The sequence below is a fragment of the Electrophorus electricus genome, chromosome 24 (assembly GCF_041902795.1).
Source record: "Electrophorus electricus isolate QZ-2024a chromosome 24, ASM4190279v1, whole genome shotgun sequence".
NCBI classification, from domain to species: domain Eukaryota; kingdom Metazoa; phylum Chordata; class Actinopteri; order Gymnotiformes; family Gymnotidae; genus Electrophorus; species Electrophorus electricus.
Window position 1 is genome coordinate 7,332,616 of NC_137520.1, and position 11,638 is coordinate 7,344,253.

The window sequence follows — 11,638 nt, forward strand, 5'->3', positions numbered from 1 at the left end:
AAGAGCAGCATGTTCTGATGCTTGAAGAAATATTTATGTGAAACCTTGCATCACTTTCTTCCCAAGACTACTGATTTCCTCTGTTTCTCAGATCAGCAAACAAATCTGCTGGACATTGAATTTTTGTTAAAATTTCCTAGCCAACTTCCATTGAATTTCCTAGCCAAATGCTTACAAATATTTGGATTCCTGTTCATATGGCTTAGAGATATTGGGATCCTTAGTCAAAGGCTTAGAGATACTGGGATCACGTATTGATATTATGGTCATGCACTTCACCAACATCAACATAAACGTTCCACAGTGCAGAAATGTGGATGCACCAATAATAATAATAATAATAGTCATATTAATAATAGTAATAATAAGTGAAGATTATTACTGTAGTGAAGATTTTGATTGGTCTGACAAGCAGTTTTATGTCATCTACCATATTTCAAAACATTTTGAAACCTTTTGCTTGTAAAAGCCGTCTTCCCCTGACTTCCCTAACTCAGCCTGACTACAATTATTTATTATTGTCTCAGTGTGGTAAAATGGAGCTTAGGTACAGTAATTAAGTGCTTGGGAATATTTTTCTTAAAGTAATATATTCTGTGAAAGCCAACATATTTATATACATGTAACATTGCAGACTTTACTTAAAGAGACTGGAAAGTGATTTGGAAGGATGCATACAGCTGAACTTCACATGGCAGAGGAAACTGAGTTTACAAGCGTACAGATGTAGGTAATCTGTGTGTACATTTTCTTTGAAGTGGTCTCAATATAGCTCATCCATGGGAGGGGAGGAGGAAATGATTAATAGAGATCATCTTTACTAGGTAGTTACCTCTGATGTAAAATGAGCACTCCATAACTGAGTAGAGTCATACATTACCTTCATTTTAATGATTCAGAGCTTCTCTCTTAGGTTGAAGTAACTGTGAGAGAGAGAATCAATCCTCATATAGAGGTATGATCCTGTATACATCGTCTGTTATCAGTGCAGTGCAGTTTTCTTTCCATTTTACAGTGCTATGAAGATATAATAATATGCTACAGAGCTGACAAAAATGTAACTAAAGAAGTATGCTATATAGAAAGAACAACAAAAAGACTTAATAATTTTTATTAGCTACAAAAGAGTATATATTACTCTTCTTCTGCCTGCAGACTTTGATGTGTCTGATATTAAATTAATTGAATGTTTATTGCAGATAAACGTTTCAGTTTTTTATAACCTGTATGACGTGTAAGTGTCAGTAAAAATATACATACAATAGTTTTCTTTGGTTGTCGAATAGATCTCTTTTGTTCATTGGACATTTTCATTAGTACATAGAGTAAATATGTGGCTAGAGCTCTTCTATAGTTCTGCCTTTCTGCCTTTAACCCACAGTAGTGCTGCAGTAATCTGAAGTGAAGGACCGTTTAGGCTGAAAAGAAAGTATTTTCTCACTTTTCCATACTCAAAAAGTGATCATTGAATATGGACAAACGAGTACAGTTTGTTGAGGGTTGTTTCATTAAACCGACTGCTAGAATGTTAAACTAGATGGAATAATTACTGTTATTAAATGATTCATGTCTCATAAGGGAGTTAAGAATAGGGAGGTGGCTGGATTGCATAGACCTCAGTGCCCCTTCATCGCAGGGCTTCTCGTCCGGTGTGAATCACGTCGTACGGGCTGCGCGCACGTGTGCGGGTGTAGGAGAAGGGGTTCTAATTGCAATGTCCATTAGTAGCTACTGGACCACAAGGACCCAGTTGCACAAATCAGTTGACCGCAGGTGATATGGAGCAGGATTTATTTTCCAAAATTCGCTGTCTTATGCAACATCTCCTTGAACCATGTTAACATGTTAAGCGAACACTTTTCGCATAACTAAGAAAAAGGATATTTTGCTTGGAAACGTTTATGTCGACATCTCGTAACGTGTGTGACTCGTACGTTTGAGTGAAAAAAAACGCTATAGTATGGTCAATATGTCTCTTGGCATCCCTCTTTTGATGATACTGGGTTTAGTAAACGTTTTCCCCGAAGGTAAGAAGTATTAATTTCTTGCATTTATTCATTTTAACCCAATAGCCTAATGATGCAAGAGTAATCTCTCATTTCTCATCAATCTTGATATTTCAGTGGCAACGCGAATATCTGATCTTAAACTGGCATGATTTAAGGTGCATGTTTAGATAAAATACTTAAGTACTGAAGTATCACTAGTAAATGTATGGTATGTGTCGTTTATTATACTGTAACTGTCCTTCACAGTCAAAATGTTAACATTGATAATGAGTCATTAGCATTCTATCCACTTGACGTGTGCTCTGCCTCATGTATTTACTTACTGTGCAAATGCAAGGAACATCATCTTTCGGGTCAGGAGAGACTCAAAACGTCCAGTTGCAGACATCTGCACTCTCCTCTAGTCGGTACAAAGCTGCAGAGATTCTCTTCCGAAAAGAGTCTCGAGCGCGCCAAAGATCCAAGCGCTGCACATGCTTCTCCTACGAGGATAAGGAGTGTGTCTATTACTGCCACTTGGACATCATCTGGATCAACACGCCAGAGTAAGTGTGACGCCTTTGTAACGCCATCGTTCATAATACACATGTTCAAATTATTTATACTCGTTTCTGAAAACATAACGACAACATGTCGTGTCTATTTCCCTTTAATAAAGCAGGCCTATTTACCATTGTTTTTAGCACTTGCAGCTTTTGCACCTGCTACAAATCTCCTTGTATCATAATTGTATTATATCTGATTTGTATCTCACGTTTAGTTGAGGCTTTTTGATGTATATTGTTATGAGCAAGAAACAAACCAAAATAGCCAATAGGAGTAACGGTTGGGGTGTTATAATGGATTGCAATGCATGCTTCTCCTGTAAATAATTAATGGTGGAAACTTCAGAGATATATTGAAATATGATATAAATATGTCCCACTTTTTGGCCTTTTTTTTCAAGTGCATTATTAGAGAACTGTAAAAGTTATTTGAATGGACAAAGTCTGACACTTGACAGTGTTGTACCATTAAATGAGTAATAAATTGCAGCTTTGAAATGGTGACAGGCAATCTTATTCATGTCACAGCAGCCGATTCAATTATTCTGCAAGTGAATTAATGATAAAGCCAAATATGTCAATGCAGATGTTTACATAAATTAATTGGTTCAGAAATGAGAAATTAGATACATCAACTGCCTTGGTGAAGAGCTACACTATTATGAATCTTGCTATAAGTGTAAGTTGATCTTCCACTGTCATATGCAGAACTGTCAGAACCAGCAACATTGTGACAGAATTTGATGTTGATTGTTACTGTCCATGGTGCTGATGTTAAGAATCTTCAAAATGTCAAAACTAATAAGGAACACTAGAGACAGGCAAGTGGAAGAACCATGATGGTTTTATGACAAACAGGATGCAAAGAATTCATAATATTTATTATCATTTTAGGGTTCTCTTGATTGCAAATAGTCTTCTTGAAAGAAAATGAAAACTTCTATCTAGAAAAAGAATTAGTCAAAATGCCTCATTACTTATTTTAAAAAGGAACAAATCAGGAAAAAAATTCCTTAAAATGCAGTTTTAGAAAGTGTTAGAAAGAATGTCCTGTAATTTTAGGTCACAGGTGCAATGCAATCCATTTAACTTAATACAGATGTACCTCTTTAACCCGATTGCTGGACTCCTTTCCTTTTGAAAGTCATGTTGAATGCTGCAGTCCATGTCATTGGAACCCTGTTTTATGAGGCATCCTAGGTCATAATTCACTCAAGACATAGACAGACTGCCCTCCAAGCGGTCATTTCTTAAGCCTTGTCCTGCTGGCGGAGAACTGTGTAATGAAAAACATGAATTCTTCTAGTCTGAACTCACAGGCATTTATAACTGCACAGTGGCTAGAGATCAGAGAGAAACTCATATAATACCATGGAACTTCTCCCAGATGATCCCTCAGAAAGGCTCTTGTCATGGCACTTGTGTGCACCCCTCAGTTCAGTCTCTATGCAGCTTCACATGGCTTCATCAGTAGGCTGTCAAGGCAGGTTACTCCATTCACAATGTCATGGTTGTTTTTCTCTTATTCATATGTCTTATTTTTAAGTCTTATATTGAAGGCTTGTCTTCACCCAAGGATCAGTACTGTCAGGTCTCATTGTCAAAAAGTGATGTCGAACAAATGTTCAAACTGAGACTGTCATCCTGTCTTGCTGTGACAACATGAGGTTGCTTATGTTGCTTATGGTTTTGTCTCTCTTCACACACATGTTTGCTGTGGCCTTCCTGGTCCTTTCTGTACCCCTTTGTTCTCTGATCTCAAACAACCTCGCAAAACAAAAACATTTTTCCCCAGTGCTCTGTTTATGCCTCTCTCATCTCTTGCACCCCAGCAAACATGGGCCAGACAAGCCTCAGAGCAGGTCATGTAGGGGTCAGCAGTATTAATGAAATGGCTTGGTATCAAGGTCATAATCAAGGCTGAATGCTCCATATTTCATGTACTGTTATTTCCCTTAATAGGACAAAGGACATTCTCAACAGGTTAGAAAAGATACCCGAATGGCAACTATACAATACACAGACTCGCAGTTAACATCTCCACTGAATATGTGTAAATGTAAACCTCCTCTAATGGCTTTCTCTGCTTTGTATAATAGAGCTGTATGCACCTCCATCATACAGAGGACAAAACCTGCTCAGTTTATCATTGTCCTAATGACTCCTGAACATGATATGGTGATAACAACTGGGTAAAAAACACCTACTCAATCAACAAAAGGGGCAGCTAGGAGCACAAGTCCCAAAGCGTGTGACCTGTGGAGACTGTAAAGAATTTTAGCAAATTACGTAAAGCACATAGTATCCAAAAGTGTTCTGCAAGTGGTTTAATAGGAGCTAAAGCATTCACATTAACTGCCTGGATACTATTCTATCTTAATTTGAGAAAAGCAAAAACAGAACCTTTTTTCTCACTTGCAAGAGCGTCTGCCTCTGTCTCGTTTGCAGGCGCACAGTTCCTTATGGCTTGTCAAGGTCCCACAGCTCTCAGCGGTTCAGACGCGCAAGTGGCACGCCGCAGGTGAAACGTCAGCGCTGCACCTGCAGAACCCACAATGATGCACAATGTCATGACTTCTGCAAAGCAAGACGCATGCACCAAAGGACTAGTTTTACTGGTAATTTATTTTGACAGATAATATATTTAGCACTGAGATTTCCCGGTCTATGAAGTGGTTGTTCTAGCATGTTTCTATTAAGATAAGAAATCTTCTGCTCATCTTTGATCTCCAGACAGAGCTTCATAGGCAGCAGGGGGATCATAAAACTCCAGGCCTTACTCCACTCGTCTTTGCCTACAAGACCAGCAGGATACACTGACTGTCCCATTGATACAAACATAAACTGTCTTTCTGCACTTTCTGGTCCAAGCCGAGGTGAGGGCCTGGAGTCACTACATAAATCCTGGAAGATCTATAAAGTGACAGCATTTTAAATGGTCTGTTGAATACCAGAATGCACCACAAAAGTGCTTTCACTCAGAAAGTGCTCTCTACCATATAGTGAGCAAAAGTCCTTATTTTGATGGAAAAATCTCCAAATAACACACCAAAAAAATAACAGGGTGAAACTGATAGTTAATTTGCTCTACAGATTGTGTTTTTCTAACTGCTTGATACCAAAAAAGCATGTGATTAAGTCTTCTATTAATATTCTTTGCGAATTAAAGGTCTGGGACTATTGTATTTGGTTCAGGTGTCCAGTGGTAAACTTTAAATACCTTATTGCATACAACATATTGACTTTTATTATACCTTATACCTAATATGAAATAATATCTTTCAGTTTTAAGATGCCTCTATTCAACACTGAAGACCACATGAATCCACTAAATCCTTGGGTACTGGGAAAATATGTTATTTGTACTCTTTAGATAGCATTTGAAGCCATGCTGATTTGCATAATATTTTGCAGAAGGGCCCTATCATTTAAATCATCACAGTCAAATTAATGAGATACAGATTATTAACAAAATAATTCACATTATGTGTGTATCAGGGTGCCATTGAACCATACATGAAAAGCTGAAGTATCTCTTTTATGCAGCTTTAATCCCTAAAAGTGTTTTATATAGATGTTACCGGGGAAAAATATATTAATATATCAACATTTACTGGTGGCACAATGCTTCTAAATTGTCAGTATTTAATGTTAATGCCTTTTTTGCATAATTATTATGTTTGTTATTCACAGGCCTTACCCTTTGAATACCTAGCAGCAATGAAGCTTTTAAAATGAATTTAGATTAACTCATATCTGTGCAAAATGTTTAGCATCTTGCGGCAACAAAAATTTGGTAATTCAGTGTTGTATAATAAATGTAAATTAATTCCATAATCGTGACAATCCAGGACTATGATTGTGTGCTCACTGGTCGTTGAAGGGCTGTTGAACTTCAGCTGGACAATAAATCTTCTGATAGCAGATAGCAGCTATCTACAACTCCCTAGAAAGAGGTTAGCAATTATGTTCACTTCCAACAGTGATGTTATATTTACATAACAGGCAGAGGATTTTAGGTCAAGATGACTTCAATTGCAAGCATAAATCAAGGCAAGCAAGAAGCCATCCTAGGCCATTACTGGATGTTAGCGACCTTCCAACAGGCAAGTGTTAAGTCGATTTACATATTTTGCTCACAGTTCCACTTGACTGCTTCTAAACTCTTCAGACTTCAGTGGTTCAGTATGTTTTTGGTGAGGTTGTATCTCACCTGGCCAACATCGACCCCATGAAATGACCTCCAGCTGCTCAAAGCCCTTGTGATGTATCTTGATGTAAACAGAACAACTGCAAATGCAGTAATAAAGACTTTTACACACCATCTCTGGTTCATCAGTGATACTCCCGACTGGCCTTGCATTTTCTGATTCTGACCAGTCTGTTGCAGAAAAGGCAGAGACGGTTGCTGCGCTGATTAACAGTGGTGATGAAGGTCTACTCGTGGGAGTGACAGCTGAGGATAGTTGCATCTCTGACAAAGGTTGGCCCACTTTGTATCACAGAACACGGGTTTTTTGCTAGCATGGAAATCTCATAAGACTTCCTGATGGAGGATCCAGGCCCATGGGACAGCAGCGAAGCATATATCGCAGCACAGTGCAATGCCAGACACCCGAAAGCGGAAAAACGGTGCTGCTGAGCGTGTGGTAACCCTGATTTAGACATCCATTTCTGCCGTTACGAACCGAGAATAAGAGCAGTCCTTTCTTTAAGACATCACATATCATTGTGAACACTTTCCAGCACCAACAAAATCTGTTTTCCCTGAAAAGCTGTGCATTGTGCAGACAGTGACAGGAAAGTTGTCATAATGATATGAACATTTATGTATAGAGAGTCTTAGAAATTTTGTATAGCTTGTGCCACCAGTAAAACTGTTTGAGTGTTATTCAACTTTGTGTAAATTATCATAATAGCTAAAGGGAGAAAAAAGGGGTTAGATATAAAGTTTCATTTTCACTGGCACCATAGAGTGTATGTTAAAACTGGTATCCAAGTCATTACAGACAACTATACTCTGATTTTAGTAGCCTACATAAGGAAAAAGACTATACTGTGACTAGTGGGTGACCAGTGGATCAGTAACTACACTTTTACATTAGGTTCGGATTTACTTTGAAAGAAAAAATGTCGGTTACCAAAGTCAGTGCCACAATGGGAAAAGGACTGGTACTGACGCTGAACAAACTGCAACATGTCTCATCCCTGCGCCGCGTTTTCTCATTACCCATCAATGTTCTGTGCAGCGCTGAAAAAAGAACACAGTTGTGTCATTTTTTGTTAATTAGGAAGGCCTTAATGGAATTTTTTTATTGCAATTTAAGATTGGCTATGTGTGATTTTCTATATATGCTATAAATTCTACTATTGCACAGGAGAGACTGCAAAGATGTTTGATGAACATGGGCTGCTCACCTTATGTGCTTTTGACTTCAAGTGTTCCCTACAGCAGCAGATTACAAATTTCTAAAGAATCAAAAAAGCAAGGCTCTGTTCCCAGAGTTGATTAGTAGCAGGACTTTCTCTCCAAATTCCAGTTGGATGCACACCAACATCATGAATCACTTTTATTTTGTCTTATATGATTTAGGGACCTGGTATTATTTTTATTTTAAAAGATAGACTATTGCTTCAAAGGTTCTGCATAGGAAGCTCCAGAGAATCAGTAACATTCTTCTAAAACTGTCAGTGAAGTTGTGCTGTGTACATTTTAAAATAATGGGGAAACAAACAAAAAAATTCCTAAGATATAGATTAAAAAGTAATGAAAATTTCCATTAATGTAAAATATGGATGCAGCATTGACACTGAAGCAAAGTTATATGTCAGAATGAGTACTTTACATTTATCTCTTGAAGGAACACATTACCCATAAAGCTAGCTTTGCTCATGATGAATGAAAACTGTAACGGGAACAATTAGCATTATGCAAATGAGCATTATGCAGATAATCCCTAATAGACTTCTTTCATAGTTAGCTCTTACAGCATTTTTGGGGTGAAGTATTACTTTCCCCATAGAAATGTACCAGATGTGCAATTCAGACAAGACCCTCGCGGTTAATTACTTCAAGGTGTAGATGGGAAATCAGATTCTATAGATGCACTCAGTTTATCTGTCAATTTCACAGACAACTAAGATGCTTTTCACACAAACACACACACACACACGCACACACACGCACACACACACACACACACACACACACACACACACACACACACACACACACACACACACAAAATCCTCATGCAAAGGAAAGCTGTCCTCTTGGTACTGGAATCAGGTTATGCCTCAATATTACAGTTCACTGAAATGATTTCTCTTTTGTCCTTTTTCATAATATTCAACACAAAATAAGCATCCACTTGCTTATTACACACTGTTAAACACACATTGTTATAATGCCAATTCTGGATATGTCATATTGACTGGGAGAGCAAGTAATGTTAATAATAATTAGGTTTGTGGTTTTACAGACATAAGACATTAAATGCATTCTTGCCATTATGGGACTGGTGAGAATAAACCCATGTAGGGCTCTGCTTTACATGTGGCATGGCTTTATTTGTAATATAACATTACCTGGGTTGTTCTTTTGCTTTCTTTAAATATTTCTCTCTTGAACATCCTTGGGGTGTGTAAATGATGTTTGGCAGTCCTACAACTTGGCCAATCTTGAGATGGGTTCTAAGGTAAAAGGCAAAATCCAGATGAGAACTAGGTTCTGCCAATTCCTCACTGAGGTAGAAGAGATCAAGTTTCATTAGGATGATGTGTGGTGAAATAAAGAATTTAAGATTGTATATCTTAAAATTAAATCAATGCAGATGCATCGGAATATACATGCATGAACAAACATGAACAAAAAAATACAAATAAAGACACAATCTTCAAAGAAGATATCTGGGTTTCAATAAACAAGATAAGGTTCTAGCAGTTTTAACCGACTCAGACAGAGAGACTCCAGTGAGGTGGCTTCCTGAGAACTGTTACCAACTGACCACTAAGATCGCAATGGAAAACAATCCATGAACTGATTATGCATTACAAAATAAACTGAAACCATTTTTGTTTAGTAAAAAAAAGCATATCCTGCCATTGCTAACAAAACATTGTCAAAAGTTAAAAACATATATCATACATAACTTTTTAACAGCAAACAGAGACTCAGGAAAGCACCCAGAACAGTCTAAGAAGAACACTATAAAACCATGCTAAAAATTAGTTAATCCATAGCCCTAGATAGCATGTCCTGACATTCTTCATATTCACACTGTGCTGATTCTGACCAGACTGCTTCAGCCACAATCTCATGCCTGGCAACCTCAGCATGGGAACCACGTCCTGCCAGACCACGCCCTGTTTAGGGGTTATGCTGCTCAGATCAACAGTGCACAGCATCTACCCTAGAATAAGACCAGGGTCCCTCTTCAAAACAATCACTGTGACCAACAACATTTCACCTCAAATAAAGCAGTTGCTCAGGGGGGCCAACGATGGTGGGCCAATACCGGAGGACAAATTTGTTTTGCATTAAATACTTCACATGGGGAGGGAGAAATGGAGAGAAAAACGGGAAGCCAGCCCAGATTACAGAGGAGTGTAATCTTTTCCTTCTGCAGCAAGACTCTGGAAGGTACAAGGTGGAAGCCCACTACATTGCCCTAGACTTGCTGGGCTCTGTACCTGAGAAGATTTATTGTCCAGATGATTAGATGTTCCAGGGATGGTTGGTTTTGTTTGACGATGATTTTAACCGCGACTTAGACCACTGCCATGAGTCTCCTGTGACAGGTAGAGTGGACAAGCAAAGGTAGATGGACAAGAGAAGGTAGAGGCAGACAAGAAATGGTGCTTACACTGTCCCCAATATAAGCACCTGTTCTTGTTGAGCTACCTTTTGTGCCAGTAGATTATTAACTCAAGAATCCACGTAGATGTAAATTTACTTTCAAAACCTCTAATACCACTATCACAGAATAAATCAACACCAACAGTGGTGTCTACATTTGATGAGTTTCCAATGTGCAAAAGCTTCTGCTAAGATAGATAGAAGGGTAATTCTCCCCTGTCACACAACAGCGCCAACCATGGAGGGCAAAGGTTTCCTCTGAGGCAAATGCAGCCAATCACCACAAGTGTTTGGACCTCAAGTCTTCATTCATTTGTCCATTTAAGATTCTTTTGTCCTTCTAAGATTCTCTCAAACATGTCTCTGTACTTTTTTTCTCCAATCAAAAGCACAAAGTTTGTCAGAGTTCTGATATTAAAAAATGAAAAAGCGTAGCATGGTCTCTGTAAAATATGGTATTGAAAATTAAAATAATAACCTTCAGATGTTCCTGTTCTTATCTGAGAAAAAACTTGTTGACTATAACACACAGATTTGACTATCTGAGAGTCACATGTATCCCTTACAGCATGCGTGATAAGCTTTTGTTATGTGATAAGTGATTGCTGTTTTTATTATTACTCATAGTATTTCAGATATTTGCAGAAATATTGGAATAGTGCAACATGTTCTTTTATATACACATGGTCTTATATATATGTAGATTATCTTGAGCAAAAAATCTCACAATATCTGTATTTGAGACTTATATGAGAAATCTTTCCAACTGTTGATAATCTTATGAGGACTGAAATAGCCAAGAACCATGTATTCAAATGTAAATATAAATAAATTGAGCTTGTCTTAGGGTAGCCATTGTACTGTCAGGATCAAAGCAAATGATTTTTGTTTTTTTAGTTAAAACACTTTGTAATCACATGTTCATAAAAATTAAATATAGAACTCCAACCATGTACTCTGTTCAAATTATAACCCTGCTTTCAAATTACACACCCCCTCTCACTCTTTATATAAACAGCTCCTATTCATAAACAATGAACCACCTACTGAACTAATTCATTCTTAACATTAGCTTCAGGAAAGCACAGAAATGGAGCATTATTTTTGGGGGCAGTGAAATGGCAAAGTTGCTTAGGGCTCAAGACCTCCAGCTGCTGACCAAACAAAGCATTAATCACATTTGACCTTTTACCAAGGACTGATGCTTGATGTGCAAACAGTGCCAA

The 11,638-nt window shown here is 37.9% G+C and overlaps 1 protein-coding gene across 1 annotated transcript; it reads left to right on the top strand.

The window, feature by feature from the left end:
- The first annotated feature begins 1,715 nt into the window (after nt 1–1,715).
- edn3b (endothelin 3b) lies at nt 1,716–6,849 on the top strand. Its single transcript, XM_027017905.3, has 4 exons — nt 1,716–2,027; nt 2,347–2,554; nt 5,003–5,172; nt 5,288–6,849. The coding sequence occupies exons 1-4, from the start codon at nt 1,961–1,963 to the stop codon at nt 5,299–5,301; spliced, it is 459 nt and encodes a 152-aa protein (XP_026873706.3). The 5' UTR covers nt 1,716–1,960; the 3' UTR covers nt 5,302–6,849.
- Nucleotides 6,850–11,638: the final 4,789 nt, after the last annotated feature.